General features: G+C 46.2%; 1 protein-coding gene across 2 annotated transcripts in view; it reads right to left on the bottom strand.

Moving 5' to 3' along the window:
• Positions 1-1,178: 1,178 nt before the first annotated feature.
• LOC122548295 (lysophosphatidic acid receptor 1-like) overlaps positions 1,179-17,251 on the bottom strand; it is a 45,394-nt gene continuing 29,321 nt past the window's right edge. Inside the window, exon 2 of one of the 2 annotated variants that reach the window (XM_043686823.1) lies at positions 1,179-3,517. In XM_043686823.1, coding sequence (XP_043542758.1) covers positions 3,210-3,517 — 308 coding nt within the window. In that variant the 3' untranslated portion in view covers positions 1,179-3,209. The remainder of the gene's footprint in view (positions 3,518-17,251) is intronic. The other variant, XR_006311206.1, reaches the window with a different exon arrangement.

Genomic DNA, 17,251 nt, shown 5'->3' with positions numbered 1-17,251 from the left:
GGTGACTGTCTGTGTGGAATTTGCACATTCACCCTTGCCTGCGTGGGTTTCCTCCTACAGTCCAAAGATGTGTAAATTAGAGTGGATTTGCTATGCTAAATTGCTGATAGTATCCTGGGATGTGCAAGCTAGGTGGGTTAGCCATTGAAATCAGAGGGGTGTGGGTCTGGGTGGGATGCTTTTCACATGGTCAGTATTGATAGGCTGAATGGCCTGCATCCACACTTTTTATTCTATGATCTGACAGAGATTCAAAGTTTGAGGATGGACTGGACTTTATGCGCACTGAACCAACGTTTAGCAAAAAGTTTTTGCGATCATTTTATTCTTTCATAAAAACACTGTCAATAATTAAAAGTTCCAACTTTACAGAAGCAACTATACAACTCAGTACAAAAGATATGAGAATACACCACTGTTCGCTGAGCAGGGACTGTTATCCGAGGGTAGACACTGTTGGGAACCGGGACAGACAGAGACAGAGAGAGAGAGACAGACAGACAGACAGAGAGAGTGCGAGAGCGACAGCAGCACCACTTAAGGGCAGAACTGCTTTTGTCTAAACCTGTTCAGCTCCAGGTTCAGTTCCAGGAGAAGGAGAATCCCAAAGAGGGAGTGTGTGTGTGTGCTTGTGTGAGAGAGAGAGGGTGAGTGTGTGTGTGTGAGAGAGAGAGAGAGAGACACACACACAGAGCCCAACCTCATCCACACTGAGCAACTGAGGCTCATTAAGATAGAGACTGAGAGTCATGAAAGGGGAATGTTGAAAGCTGACAAGGAAGAGCATTGACAGGGAATGGCCCTGGTGTCTGAGGACATGGGCTGTTTCAAGGGGTGGCAGATGGGTGTGGCAAGTTGGGGAACGTAGGTTATGAAGAGAGAGAGGGAGAGGGATGAAAAGTAAGACAGAGAGAGAGGGAAACAGACTAAATAAAAGGAGACTCTAGCCCGAGCCTCTGGCAGGAATCAGACCGTGCCCAGAGACCTGTTCCTGGCTGCTGGTAAGACAGAGAACATCTAGACCCCCATCCAGAGGGCCACCCCCCCAAACATCATTTCAATAAGAGGTGAGCCTCCTTGAGGGAGGGAAGGATGCTTTTCCTCACCCTAGGGCTGGCTGGGAACCTCAACTGCAGGCAGTGTACATATATACACACACACACACACACACACACACACACACACACACACACACACACACGCAGGATCTCATCACCCAAGAGTCCCTGTTGAGGCAGCTGGGGGGCAGCCCCTCAAAACACTGCATTGTTTCCCTTTGGGGGCAGATGCCAGTCTCACAGGTTCCCCCCACGCAACAGAGCCCAAGAATAATTTCTTCACAGTCACCACACCCACAGGAGGATGAGAGCACATTCTCCCCCCCGCCTGGGGCAGGAGGGCTGCGCTGGGTAGCCCAGGTGATTAACTGATGCTGGAAGTCAGTGCAACAGTTAAAATGGAACATGTTTGAACAACTGACAATCTCTCCGTGAAATACAAAGGATTATTGGCTTCAGGGTGGATTAGTGAGAGCAAGAAGCAGATGGAGCATGGGAGTACGTGAAACAGAATGTGAGAGAGATGGGGGCAGAGAAAGAGAGGGACAGAGAGCACAAGGAAAAAAAGGCGCAGAAAGAAAAATCGACAGGCAGAGAGAAAAAGAGAGACAGAGCACAAGAGAAAGAATGCAGACTCAAAGAGACAGACAGAACATTACACAGATTGTTTGAGAGAGTGCAAGGGCGAGTGAGTGAGAAAGACAGAATTAGAAACACATACTTACACAGTACATGAGAGAGCACATGCAGGGGGAAAGCAAGAGAGAGAGAGCACACGTGTGTGTATGTGGTGCATGCGTGTGTTTGTATCGTACATTTTCAGTCAGGCAGGCCCATCCTGAGCTCAAACATGGTCAAGCATCAGGAAGCTATCCATCCATGGGAGGCCCTAATTCAACTATGACCCGCTCCAGAAACCCAAGACTCCCAACCAACAGGAGATTACCTTCCAGGCCTATGGGCTTTGGATAGCTCACAGTGTGGGTATAGATGGTCCAGCTGCCCCAACCCCAGCTTGGAAAATGAGGGCAATTTTTCAAAGTAAAGTATCCCAGGGACCACCCCCTCCCCTCAGGACTAGTCTGGGAGGGGTTAGAGTCGGCCTCAGGTGATTTACTGTGACACTCCTGTGAACTGCATGAGGCCCCTATCACCTCCTGTGACAACCTTGGGTAAGCCACAGCCCAGAGAGCAGGCAGCGGAGAGAGCCACAAATCTCAAACTCTTGTCACCCACCTTTTCCCCATACCAACCCCTCCCTGTGTCTTACAGCACTCTCAGCAGAAATTGGCAAGACATCATGAAATGTGGTTAAGGCATTTACAAACAAAACGTCTTTCTCAGTTCCAGTCTCAAAAACGCAGCCACAGTTAGGTGGGTGTTTTGCCCGAGTGGTTCCACACAACAGACTGGGAACAAAATGTGATCATGAGAATACTGTTCTTGCAAGCAGGTCAATTTCTTCTTCAAAAACAAGATCAAGACTGGAAAAGGTACACCACGTTCCCCTCCCTCCCCCTTATCCTGTAGCTCCAGAAACAAGGAATCAAACGCAATCCTGTCGAGGCTCGCTTCCTAAGCTCTTGTCCCATTCAGAAGATCAGCCAAGGTCAGTCCCCATAGACGTGGGATTGTTGCAGACATTGGGACTGCCGCTTGATCCCGGAATTCCAGTGGGAAATGTTAGAGCGCCCCTTTCTTCCCTCCCTCCCAGAGCCAGGCACTTGGGTATTTCCTGGATGGATTCTTCCTGGGGACAGGAAGGAGTGGGAGTGGATATACTGAAAAGAGGTGGTTAGTAAATGCCCGACAGGGCATCTTGCGGCCTGCAGTAAAACGCCCCAGACCCCTCCTCCTCGATCAGCAAGTCATTTCAGATGGAGGGTCCCACTCTAGGAATTCCCTGAGCCTCTGGGAGAGAAGACAATGACTTGGCAACCCCCACAACCAATTACCCCCCTCACCATACTCTGGGGGTGGGGATTGTCTGATCAGAACAAAAGGTTGACCTTTGAAAGGGCTTGACTTCACCTGGGATCTTTCTGTGTAACCCGACACAGAAGCCCTGGGCTATATTCAGGGGTATTTGGGATTGGGGGTTTATTTAGAGGCAGGGAGAAGGGATGCCCTGGGTTTGCTCAGGCACCATGTTTACAAGGTGGAGTGTTCCTGGGAGGTTGAGGCCCGTTGGTTGGAGGTCAGCATCTGCTGCATGAGAATGTGAGATTTGATGGGGTCCTGGAAGGTACCACTGCGATTACACGGCCAACAGAGGATCCGACGGAAGGTGTGCAGCATCTCTTCATCACGGTATGAGTAGATCAGTGGGTTAATCAGGGAGTTCAGCTCAGCCAGTAACAGGAAGTATTTCTCCACCTTCAGGATGTCACAGCTCCGGCAATCCACCCCATCAAGCAGCAACACCACCAGGCCTGGGGTCCAACAGATCACAAACGCACCTACAACAAGGAGCAGAGAGTCAGAGACAGCAAGGCACAGGTCAGCAACACTGTGGGCACAAGGTCAGAGATACCACAGGCACAGGGGCATAGGATCAGGGCAGCATGGCACAGGTCAGAGACACTGCAGGCACAAAGGCCAGGACACCACTAGCATGAATGTAGCTAGTTCGCACACAAACACCACCACGCCCACTCCCAATTCCCCTCTCAAGCCTCTCCCCACCCTATATCCATCCTTGACCCTCATCCTGACACCCATCCTGAGCCCTCACCCACAACCTGCCACCTTTACCCGCTCCGGCATACATGTGACTCCAGCCCCACAGGAATGAAAGTGACCTTTCACCACCCACAGCAATGGCTAAAGAAACCCCACAGTTCAGGAGCCAAGGGGATAATTGAAAGGCAGGTTTGCCAGCAATGACCAAATCCCGCGATTTTCTCCATAATTAAAGGCAGAATGCCCCCTCCACTACCGCCCTGTCATTGGATTAATTCTCAAAGTCAATCCAGAATCTACAATGCCCAAGAGGATGTTTATCTTCCAATTAAACAATTGGACTCCTCCCTTCACCCTAATTCCAAGAAATATTTAGAGTGTGTAAATTCTGAGCCATGTAGTTAGTTTTGGCTTGTCCGGGCGAGGCACTATTGCAGTTTTACTAGGAATCTCCTTCTCTTTCCTCAGTTACAGCCTGCCTGCACCTGTTGGGTGTCTAACGGACTGTCATTCCTGGAGAAGCTGCTAGGATCCAGTTTTCAAAACAACCATTTCCAGCACAGACAGCAGTACAACCTGGCTTTCAAAAGCAAACTATTTTCAACCAACCTGTTAGCACATTGAGTCATAGATATATACAGCACGAGAATAGATCTTTCAGTCCAACTCACCCATGCCAACCAGATATGCTAACCTAATCCAGTCACACTTGCCAGCACCCGGCCCATATCCCTCCAAACCCTTCCTATTCATATACCTATCCAGATGCCTTTTAAATGTTGCTATTGATCCAGCCTCCACTTCCTCTGGCAGCTCATTCCTTACAGGCACCACCCTGTGTGAAAAAGTTGCCCTTTAGGTCTCTTTTATATCTTTCCCCTCTCACCCTAAATCTATGCTAATTCTGGACTCCCCACACCAGGGGAACAACTTTGTCTCTTTATCTTATCCATGCCCTTCATGATTTTATAAACCTCTATAAGGTCACCCCTCAGCCAGGGAAAATAGCCACAACCTATTTAACCTCTCCCTACAGCTCAAATCCTCCAACCCTGGCAACATCCTTGTACATCTTTTCTGAACCCTTTCAAGTATCAAGACATCCTTCCGATAGGAAGGAGACCAGAATTGCATGCAATATTCCAACAGTGTGCAATGTCGTGCACAGCTGCAACATGACCTCCCAACTCCTGTACTCAATACCATAACCAATAAAGAAAAGCATACCAAACACCTTCTTCACTATCATATCTTCCTGCGATTCTACTTTCAAGGAGCTATGAACCTGCACTCCAAGGTCTCTTTGTTCAGTAACACTCCCTAGGACATTACCATTAAGTGTACAAGTCCTACTAAGATTTGTTTTTCCAAAATGCAGCACCTCACATTTATCAAAACTAAACTCCATCTGCCACTCCTCAGCCCATTGGCCCATCTGGTCAAGATTCCGTTGTAATCTGAGGTAACCTTTTTCACTGTCCACTGCACCTCCAATTTTGATGTCATCTCCAAACTTACTAACTCTTATGCTCATATCCAAATCATTTATATAAATGACGATAAGTAATGGACCCAGCACCAATCCTTGTGGCACTCCACTGGTCACAGGCCTGCGGTCTGAAAAACAACCCTCCACCACCACCCTCTGTCTTCTACCTTTGAGCCAGTTCTGCATCCAAATGGCTAGTTCTCCCTGTATTCCATGAGATCGAATCTTGCTAACCAATCCCCCATGGGGAACCTTGTCAAACGCCTTACTGAAGCCCACATAGATCACGTCTACTGCTCTGCCCTCATCAATCCTCTTTGTTATTTCTTCAAAAAACAAAATCAATTTCGTGGGACATGATTTCCCACGCACAAAGCCATGTTGACTATCCCTAATCAGTCCTTGCCTTTCCAAATACATGTACATCCTGTCCCTCAGGATTCCCTCCAACAACTTGCTCACCACCGACGTCAGGCTCACTGGTCTATAGTTCCCTGGCTTGTCTTTACCACCTTCCTTAAATAGTGGCACCACGTTAGCCAAACTCCAGTCTTCCGGCACCTCACCTGTGACTATCGATAATACAAATATCTCAGCAAGAGGCCCAGCAATCACTTGCCTTGCTTCCCACAGAGTTCTCGGGTACACCTGATCAGGTCCTGGGGATTATGCATTTCAAGACATCCACACTTCCTCCTCTATAATATGGACATTTTTCAAGATGTCACGGGGCGGCACGGTGACTCAGTGGTTAGCACCGCCAGGGATGAGGCTCGCTTCCCGCCTTTGTGCAAAATCCACAGTTGCCCTTCTCCCAGTGTCTGCGCGGGTTTCCTCCGGATGCTTCAGTTTCCTCCCACAATCCAAAGATGCACAGGTCAGGTGAATTGGCCATGCTAAATTGCCCGTAGTGTTAGGTACATTAATCAGAGGGAAATATTGGGTAGGGGAATGGGTCTGGGTGGGTTACTCTTCAGAGGGTCGGTGTGGATTTGTTAGGCCGAACAGCCTGTTTCCATACTGTCGGGAATCTAATCTAATCACCATCTATTTCCCTACATTCTCTATCTTCCATGTCCTTCTCCACAATGTTGCAAAGCACATTGGAACTGGCTGGGTTTAAACTGAGGCAGGCAGAAGTGGGTACAGCAGATGCTGGAGATTAGAGTGGTGCTGAAAAAGCACAGCAAGTCAGGCAGCATCCGAGAAGCAGGAGTATTGTCAGGAATAATGAAGGGCTTTTGCCCGAAACATCACTTTTCCTGCTCCTCGGATGCTGCCTGACCTGCTGTGCTTTTCCAGCACCACTCTAATCTTGGGTTTAAACTCAGATCTTCCAGTTCAGAGGCACAGACACTAGCACTCCACCACCCTTTAAGATCGTTAACCGTGGGTCAATGGGTGGTGCACTCGCCTCTCAGACAGAGGGTCACGGGGGCAAACCACACTCCAAAAACTTGACCAAATCAAAATCACACCTAGTGCAGTGTTGAAGTTCAGGAGAAGCAAAACTGTGAAAGCTTGAGCCAGGGAGTGGGAGTGGGAAAGAGACACAGGCAAGGAATGTGAAAGATAGTGAGACAGGCTGATGCATATGGACGCAGCTTCCAGAGACAGAGAGAGAGAAACAAGAAAGAAGAATTGAGTGCAGAAAAGATTTACAAGGATGTTACTGGGATCGGAGGGTTTAAGCTGGGGCTTTTTCCCCCCCCGGAGTATCGGAAGCTGAGGGATGGCCTTGTAGAGGTTTATAAAATCATGAGGGGCATGGATAGGGTGAACACAGGAGGTGTTTTCTCCAGGATAGGGGAGTCCAAAACTAGAGGTCATAGGTTTAAGGTGAGAGGAGAAAAATTTTTAAAATGACCTTTTCATGCATAGAGTGACGTGTGTATGGAATGAGCTGCCAGAGGAGGCTGGTACAATTACAACATTTGAAAGGCACCTGGACAGGTATATGAAAAGGAAGGGTTTAGGAGGATATGGGCCAAATGCTGGCAAATGGGACTAGATTAATTTAGGATATCTGGTTGGCCTGGACGAATTGAACTGAAGGGTCTGTTTCGTGCTGTATGACTGTGTTGACAGGCTGGTGGCTGGAAGAATATTGCAAGCCAGACAGCATCAGGAGGTAGAGAAGTCGACTTTTCAGATGCAACCACTCTTCAGGACTGGGTGTGGGTGTAGGGGGAGGTGGGGGCAGGGTGATAAAGTGGGGTTAGGTGAAGACAGGTAGAGGGTACGACCTGGTCGGTCAATGAGGAATGAATCCGGTAGGTGGTTGGGAGAGGGAGGGGCTGGGAAGGGAGTCAGGGGTTGGGAATAGAGGTTATTTGAAACTAGGGAACTCAATGTTGAGTCCTCCGGGCTGTAGGCTTTCCAGGTGGAAGACGAGATGTTGTTCCTCCAATTTGTGGTTTGGTTCGTTATGACAATGGAGGAGACCAAGGATGGTCGTGTCGAAAAGGGACTGGGAAGGGGAATTAAAATAGGCAGTGACTGGGAGGTCCGGTCAGCCCCTGCGGGTTAAGCTGAGAGGTTCGGCAAGCCGCTCCCTAAGTTTATGTTTGGTCTCCCCGATGTAGAGAAGACCACATCAGGAGCACCTGATGCAGTAAACTAGGTTGGAGGAGAGGCAGGTGAACCTCTGTCTCACCTGGAAGGACTGTTTGGGGCCCTGGATGAAAGTGATGGGGATGGTGTACTGGCAGGTTTTGTATCTTTTCCAGTTGCACAGGAAGTTACCTTGGGGTTCAGGGGAGTTTGTAGGAAGAGTGGCGCAACCACGTATGACTGTGTGGCTGTGTCAAATGAATGGAGTTCAATGTACCCTTTCATACCAGATGTAACAGGCCACGGCCAGGAGGGGAACCCACTGCCACAAGTCGCAGGCAGAGCTGGAGAAGCCGAAAAAGAAACACAAGGGTCAAGGCTGGAGGCAGGGTCAAAACACAGGGAAAGGAGGGAGGGAGGGACAGCTAATACCAATCAGACAGAGAGGGATTACTCACTCGGACATACAAACCGAGCAGAGGTTTCATATCGATCACCACATTCTGAGTGAGACGCAGATTGTATCAGTTAGACAGCCTGGGAGACAGTCTCTTTATGCCGAGTAATATATTCTGTGCTCAAACATGAGCAACCGACGCTGTCTGTACAGGTCAATGCAGTTTGAAACATGTTTATTTATGGAGGTTTTCCAATTAAGTCTCTCACATTCAAACTCTTTCACACTGACGCAGACACAGACACACGAATCCCTAAAGGGAATTAGTTAACCAGATGTTTTTTTTTCCCCAGCAGTGGTCAACATTGGGCCTGTTATTTCCCAGATGTTTAATCATCTCCTGGGGTGGGATTTGAACCCATTTCTCCAGTACATAATCCTCGGGTTCTGGGTTCCTGGCTGTGACAGTACCCCTATGCCTCCCGACAAATTCCCTTTCTCAACAGTGACAGAGGTGGAGTCTCTACCTCCCCATCCACAACCCTCTCGCCATGGGTCCATAAGGACATATGATATAGAGCAGAAGGCGGCCATTCAGCCCATCAAGTCTTCTCCACGAATTCAATGTGATCATGGCTGATCTAATAATCCTCAACTCCACTTTCCTGCCTTTTCTCCGTAATTCTTGATTCCCTCCCTGATCTGTTTACCTCAGGCCGGAATATACTGAATGACGTACATGGCACTTTGTAGTAAGGGGATCCACTACTCCACATCTCTCGTAAATGTCCGATCCCTTACTCCAAGATTGTGGTCCCTTCTGCAAAGGGAAATTATTTTTCCGCATTGACAAAGTCAAATTATCTAAGAATCTTGTATGTTTCAATAAGGTGGTCTCTCATTTTTCAGAACTCTGATTGGTACATGCCCAATCTACTCAACCTCTCAGAAGCCTATCCCTCCATACTTGGTATCAGCCAAATTTAGATTAGATTAGATTTAGATTAGATTACAGTGTGGAAACAGGCCCTTCGGCCCAACAAGTCCACACCGACCCGCCGAAGCGAAACCCACCCATACCCCTACATTTACCCCTTACCTTACACTACGGGCAATTTAGCATGGCCAATTCACCTGACCCTGCACATCTTTGGATGGTGGGAGGAAACCAGAGCACCCGGAGGAAACCCACGCAGACACGGGGAGAACGTGCAAACTCCACACAGTCAGTCGCCTGAGGCGGGAATTGAACCCAGGTCTCTGGCGCTGTGCAGCAGCAGTGCTAACCACTGTGCCACCGAACCTTCTCTGGACTGCCTCGGATGCCAGTTTCTTTCTCCTTAGATGAAGGGACCCAAAACTGTTCACAGCATTCCAAATGGGTCTGATTTGTGCCTGGTACAGTTTTAGCAAAACCTCCCCACTCTTGATCCACCATTCCCTTCGAATTAAAGACCAACAATACATTCCCTCCCCTTATTACTTGCTGATTTTGGAAGCTAGTTTGTTTGTAATTTATCTGAGAACTGCTCAATTCTTCTGTATAACAGTCTTTCCGAATTTAAATAACATTCAGCTCTTTTATTCTTCCTGCCAAAGTGCAAAACCTTTTCCCACATGACAATTCACTTGCCACTTACTTAACTCATCTATATCCCTCTGTAGACATTTTGTGTCAGCCTCACCACCGGCCTTCCCACCCAGTTTTATATCATCCACAAACTTGACTTCAGTACATTCACTTCCCTCATCTAAGGTCATTCATATATTTTGTTAAGGCGGCACGGTGGCACAGCAGTTAGCACTGCTGCCTCACAGCACTAGAGACCCGGGTTCAATTCCCGCCTCAGGCTACTGACTGTGTGGAGTTTGCACATTCTCCCCGTGTCTGCGTGGGTTTCCTCCGGGTGCTCCGGTTTCCTCCCACAGTCCAAAGATGTGCAGGTCAGGTTTATTGGCCATGCTAAATTGCCCGTAGTGTTAGGTAAGGGGTAAATGTAGGGTATGGGTGGGTTGCGCTTCGGCGGGGCGGTGTGGACTTGTTGGGCTGAAGGGCCTGTTTCCACACTGTAAGGAATCTAAGTAATCTAATCTAATCTAATAATGGTCGTCCCAGCACAGGCCAGCATGAGACAACAATTAACCGGTTGTATGGGGACAGCTGACACTTTCCACCTCCGCAGATAGCTCAGCATCAACTCCTCCCAGCCCTCATGGTATGAGTCAGATATGGTCCTGACCCTTTCCTTCAGATCCCAGATTTCCACTCGTCAAGAAAGGTCATCAGCATGGGGTGAAGGGGCAACCCAGGAGCGGTGAGTAATGCCAGGGAAAATGTCCTCTCTGCATATGGACAGTGCAAAATAACCAAAGTTGAACTCTGGTCTCCCTGCTTTAGGAAAGATGTTGTGAAACTTGAAAGGGTTCATTTATAAGGATGTTGCCAGTGTTGGAGGGTTTGAGCTGGAGGGAGAGGCTGAGTAGGCTGGGACGACGTTCCTCTGGAGCGTTGGAGGCTGAGGGGTGACCTTATAGAGGTTTATAAAATCATGAGGGGCATGGATAGGATAAATAGACAAAGTCTTTTCCCTGGAGTCGGGGAGTCCAACACTAGAGGGCATAGTTTTAAGGGGGGAGAAGATGTGAAAGGGACTTTTCACACAAAGGTGGTGTGTCTATGGAATGAGCTACCAGAGGAAGTGGTGGAGGCTGATACAATTACAACATTTAAAAGGCATCTGGATGGGTACATGAATTGGAAGGGTGTAGAGGAATATAGACCAAATGCTGGCAAATCGGACTACATTTATTTAGGGTATCTGGTTGGTAGGGCCAAGTTTGACTTAAGGGTCTGTTTCTGTGCTTGCACATCTCTATGACTCTGTGTGTCAACATTAAATCAAATCAGAAGCTATTCAGGGTGATGACCTAATGGTATTATCACTAGACTATCAAGCCAGAGACCTGAGGACCTGAGTTCAAATCCTGCTGTGGCAGATGGCGTAATTTAAACTCCTTTAAATCTGGAAATAAGAGTCTAATGATAACTATGAGTCAATTATTGGAAAAACCCATGTGGTTCACTTAAACTGCCATTCTTACCTGGTTTGGCTCACATGTGACTCCAAACCCTCAGCAATGTGTTTGAATCTTAACTGCCCTCTGAGCAATTAGAAATGGGCAATGAATGCTGGCCCAGCCAGCGCTACTCTCATCCCATGAATGAATTTTTAAAAATTCAGTGCAATTCATTCCAACACTCCTCCCCTCAGGTCACGAGGTAACATCATCAAATGAGCAGTAAATGGAGACTTGGACTTCTCTCATTCCATTTAGGCCTGTGGTCTATAGAGACATGACATGCACAGCTCATCAACCCCAAACAATGGGAAATTACATTCTTCAATAGCTCGCAACTAAACTAATTCCCCAACCCCCGTTCGCCGAAACATTGCTAATCCTGACCAATCTCCCCGTAAAGGTATCCTAAAGTCAAACAGAATTGCAGATGCTGGAAATCAGAACCGGCAACAGGAAGTGCTGGAGAAACTCAGCAGGTCTGGCACCCTCCGTGGAGAGGGAGAAAGCAGAGTTAACGTTTCGGGTCAGTGACCCTTCTTCAGAACTGACAGTGGCTGGGAAAGGGCGGTTTTTGTGCTGATGGTGTTGGCCAAGGAAGAGAAACTTCTCACCTTAAGGCGAGATGGCAATAAACCAGGCGGTTTGGAGATGATGAGGGAAAACTTTTTCCCTTCTGGGGGTATCTGGAACTCACTGCCTGTCAGGACTGTAGAGGCAGAAACCACCAAGACATTTCAGAAGTACTTTGATAAGCCCTCGGAACTTCAAGGCATACTAATGCCAGAAAATTGAATTAGGATGAAATAGATGCATACAGACCAGCACAGACACAACAAGCCAAAAAGGTCTTTTTCTGGATTGTAAGAATCCTATGATTCTGTGAGTAAACCTGGAAATCATTGTCAATGTTTGTTATGGAGTTGAGTAATTTGGACCTGTACTTAGAGTATTGAAGACCGAGAGGTAACCTTATATCAGCATAAAAGTTTCCTCGGGGATTTAACAGAGTAGATAGGAGGAGATAATGGCCTTGTGGTATTAATTACTGGACTGATAATCCAGAGATCCAGGTAATTGTCTGAGGATCTGGGTTCGAATCCCACCACGACAGATGGAATTTGAATTCAATAAAAATCTGAAATTAAGATATTTAAGATATTCTTGGAACTAAAAGTCCAAATGATGACCAAGAACCCACTGCTAATTGTTGGGAAAAAAACCAACTGGTTAACTAATGCCGTTTAGGGAAGGAAACTGCCATTCTTACCTGGTCTGGATTGCATGTGACTCCAGACCCACAGCAATGTAGTGGACTCTTAATTGCCCTCTGACATAACCTTAACATGGCATTCAGTTCAACAGCAAATAGGCAAGGGTAACAAATGCTGGCCTTACCCGGTGACAGCCACATCCTATGAAAAGGAAAAAGTGTTTTGAAATGTCTAGTTTGAACTATCAACCTGCCTCAATTCCACACACCAGTGATCGTCACTATTACATCTACCAGACAGAAACCTTCCTCAGACTAGAATTACTGACAACTAGCATTTATATAGCATCCATCATGTATGGATGGAGAAGAGGGTGGAGAAGAGCAGAGCAATAGTTATTGGGGACTCGATAGTTCGGGGCACAGATAGGGGGTTCTGTGGGGGCGAGAGAGACTCACGTTTGGTATGTTGCCTCCCAGGTGCAAGGGTATGTGACGTCTCTGATCGTGTTTTCCGTGTCCTTAAGGGGGAGGGGGAGCAGCCTGAAGTCGTGGTCCACATTGGCACCAACGAAATAGGTAGGAAGAGGGCTGAGGATGTTAGGCAGGCTTTCGGGGAGCTAGGTTGGAAGCTCCGAGTTAGAACAAACAGAGTTGTTGTCTCTGGTTTGTTACCGGTGCCACGTGATAGAGAGTCGAGGAATAGGGAGAGAGAACAATGCAGGAGGGAGGGATGGTGCAGGAGGGAGGGATTCCGGTATCTGGATAACTGGGGTTCTTTCTGGGGAAGGTGGGACCTCTATAAACAGGATGGTCGACACCTGAACCTGAGGGGCACCAGTATCCTTGGGGGGAGGTTTCTAAGGTTTAAAAAGCCCATCCTCCACTTGTGATTGCTAAATAATCTGTAACTAACATTTCAAAAGTAAGTACTACAAAGAATGCTATTTAGACTCCTAACAATGGTTAATTTTGTTGTTGACAGGAAGAAAGCAGTAAATTTCACTAGAAATGTACAATTTTGATAAACAGAATGAGCCACATGCAAACATTAATGGGTAGTAGATAGCTTTGTTGGAGAATTGTTCTAAGTGAATTCTGGAAACAAAATCATAGGTTTGCAGCAATTACATTGTGTTGTCATGTACCTCTACAAAGTTATTCTGCTCTAACAGGAACAGTAATCTCTTTGATTTTGTTATACTGCAGTTCCCCAACTACTGGAGTGAACATGCTTTAGGCAACTACAATATTTTAAACAAATTACATGATAATTCTGAGCACAAAAGAGAAATTCTTGCAATAGCTGCTCACTGCCATTTCTCTCTAGATTTGATGTATTATGACTAATCATATAGCATAGAGATATGGAACATTTTCCTCGCTATAGTAGTGCAGGCTGTTGCGAAGTGCTTCAGAATAGATGTTGCATTTTCAGAGAAAAAGAGAGAAGTCAAATGTCATAGTATTTGTGAAGAGTGTAGCCAATGATGAAGAAACAGTGTGAAATAAATCACTTTATTTCCACTAAGACTAGTCATATAACTTATCACTGAATCACACAATGGTTGGAGCACAGGAGGTGGCTACTTAGTCTGACGTGTCTGTGTTGGGGAGCTATTCACCCCCTGCCATGCCCAGCTTTTGCCATGTAGCCTTTCACTTACTGTCCTTTCAGAGACCAATCCCATTTCGTCTTGAATGCTTGAATTGAATGCACTCTGCCCTACTCTGAGGCCACTCATTCCAGCTCCTGACCAATTGCTGCATGAAACCATTTTTGCTCATATCACTCTCATTTCTTCAGCCAATTACTTTCAATCTGTCCTTAACATTTGCATCAATGGGAATGGGATAGATCTTGGAGTTTAAGGATGAAGAACATTGTGCATCTGTAAAGAAGCAGGAGTCGCTATACAACCTAAGTTAGTTGCTTGTTCGTTTGTGTGTGCATATAAACCGTGCAATGAGTCTCATTTCTTTACTCAGCGAGTCGTGAGTTCATGGAATGCCCTGCCAGTAGCAGTGGTGGACTCTCCCTCTTTATGGGCATTTAAACGGGCATTGGATAGGCATATGGAAGATAGTGGGCTAGTGTAGGTTAGGTGGGCTTGGATCGGCACAACGTCTAGGCCAAAGGGCCTGTACTGCGCTGTATTTTTCTATGTTCTATGTTCTATGTAGTAAAACATCCTAATGCATTGCACAGTGCCCATTACCAAACAGAATTAAGACAAGGTATTAAGACACGTAATCAAAAACCTGGTCAGAGGCAGGTTTTAGGGAGTACCTTAAAATAAAAACAAGAAAGCAAAGTGGTTTTAGGGAAGGGAACCCCACAGCTCACGAGCCACAATGCTGATGACATGCCGGTCATGGAAATTGGGGATTTATGGGGTAGAGGGAGGGAGATAGTAGGAGCAGATCTTACAGGGCTGTGGGTTTGGCAGCGATGGAGTCATACAGCATGGAAACAGACCCTTCGGTCCAACCAACCATAATTGCAAACTAAACTAGTCCCACCTGCCTGCGCTTGACCTATATCCCTCCAAACATTTCCTATTAATATACTTTTCTAAACGTCTTTTAAACTTTGTAACTTGCACCCAAATCCACATCTCCCTCTGGAAGTTAATTCCACACACAAACCACTGTGTAAAGAAAAGTTGCCCCTTGTCTTTTTTAGTAAAATCTTTCTCCTCTCACCTTAAAACTATGCTCCCTTGTCTTGAAATCACCCACCCTAGGGAAAAGACACGTGCCATTCACCTTATCTATACCTCTCATGGGTTTATAAACCTCTATAAAAGGTCACCCCTCAATCCCCTATGCTCCAGTGAGAAAGTTCCCAGCCTATCCAGCCTCTCCCCATAACTCAAAACCTCCATTCCCGCGAAGTCCTGGTAAATCTCTTCTGACCTCTCTCCAGTTTAATAATGTGTTTCCTACAACAGGGCAACCAGAACTGGACACACTATTCGCGAAGGGGCCTCACCAACATCCTGTACAATCTCAACATGACATCCCACCCTTAAAAATCTTTTAAATGATGATGATGGTGGTAGTGATGATGGTATTTAGTTCCTCCCCTGTATTCTTTAGTATTGATGGAGTGTTCACTTGTGAAAGACTGATGCAAAATATCTATTTCACTCCTCTGCCATTTCCTTGTTCTCCATAACCATCATTCCCAAAATTATTTTCAAAGTGACCCATGTTCACTTTGAACATCTCTTCTTTTTTAGATATTTAAAGAAGCTCTTGTTGACAGTTTCTGTATTCCTCACCAGTATGCCTCTGCAGTTTATTTTCATTCCTCCTTTTGCTGGATTCTGGATTTATCAGCTTTTGGGGCCATCACTAACATTTGCCTCCTTATAGGTTTCCCCCCCAACTTTATACTCTAATTAACTTCCTTGGTTAGGAGTAGTTAGTTTAACCCTCTCTTAGAATCCTTTGTCCTTACTGGGATATATTCTTGCTGAGAGTCACGAATTGCCTCCTTAAATACCTGCTACTACTTGCTTACTGTCATTCCTACTAATCTACCTGCCCAGTCCACTTTAGTTAACTCTATCTCATTTCATTATAATTCCCTTTAAGCTAAGCACAGTTGTTTTTGACCCTAGTTTCCCCAACTCAAACTGAATATTGAATTCTATCATGTTATGATCACTACTTCCGAGGAGACCTTTTATTCGGAGGTCATTTATTAAGCCTGCCTCATTACCCATTACCAGATCCAAGATGGCCTACTCCCTGGTTAGCACTATGACATTTTACCCTAGGCTGCCATCCCTGACGCACTCCATGATTTAGTTGTCATAGCTACCCTTTCCAACTTATTTGGCCCAATCAAAAAGGTTAAAGTCACCCATAATTATTATTTTTTTTAAACATGCTCTGTTCGTTGATTTCCTACAGAGTGGCTACTGTCTAAGAGTCTATACTCCATTTCTACAAATGTCTTTTTTTCCCCCCTTGCTGTTTTTTTGCCTCCACCCAAAAGGATTCTACATAAGTTATAAAACCATAAGACATAGGAGCAGAAATTCAGCCGATCGAGTCTGCTCCAACATGGCTGATATGTTTCTCAGCTCCATTCTCCAACTTTCTCCCCGTAAGCCTTGGTACTCAAGAACCTATCTATCTCCACCTTAAATACACTCAATTACCTGGCTTCCACCGCCTTCTGTGGCAATGAATTCCATAGATTCACCTCTCTGACTAAAGAAATTTCTCTTTATTTCTGTTCTAGAAGGTATTCTCTTTACTATAAGGCTATACCCTCGGGTCCTAGACTCTCCTACCAACGGAGACATCTTCCCAACATCTACTCTGTCCAGGCCATTCAGTATATTGTGTTTCAATTAGATCCTCCCCCCATCCTTCTAAATGCCATTGAGCATAAACCCAGAGTCCTCAAATATTCCTCATATGTTAAGCCCTTCATTCCTGGGACCATTCCAGTGAATCTCCTCTGAACATGCTCCATGTCCAATACATCCTTCCTGAGAAATGGGGCCCGAAACTGCATCCAATACTCCAAATGTGGTCTGACTACAGCCTTATAAAGTGTCAGAAGTACATCCCTGCTTTTATATTCAAATCCTCTCAAAATAAATGCGATCATTGCATTTGCCTTCCTAACTACTGTCTCAACTTGCAAGTTTACCTTGAGAGAATGCTGGACGAGAACTCCCAGTCTCTTTGCACTTCAGGCTTCTGACCTAACCTGTCCAAATCTTTCTGCAAGGCAAAAGTGAGGACTGCAGATGCTG

The sequence above is a fragment of the Chiloscyllium plagiosum genome, unplaced genomic scaffold (genome assembly GCF_004010195.1).
Source record: "Chiloscyllium plagiosum isolate BGI_BamShark_2017 unplaced genomic scaffold, ASM401019v2 scaf_9715, whole genome shotgun sequence".
In the NCBI taxonomy this organism is placed as follows: domain Eukaryota; kingdom Metazoa; phylum Chordata; class Chondrichthyes; order Orectolobiformes; family Hemiscylliidae; genus Chiloscyllium; species Chiloscyllium plagiosum.
This window is presented reverse-complemented; position numbering and strand designations above follow the sequence as displayed.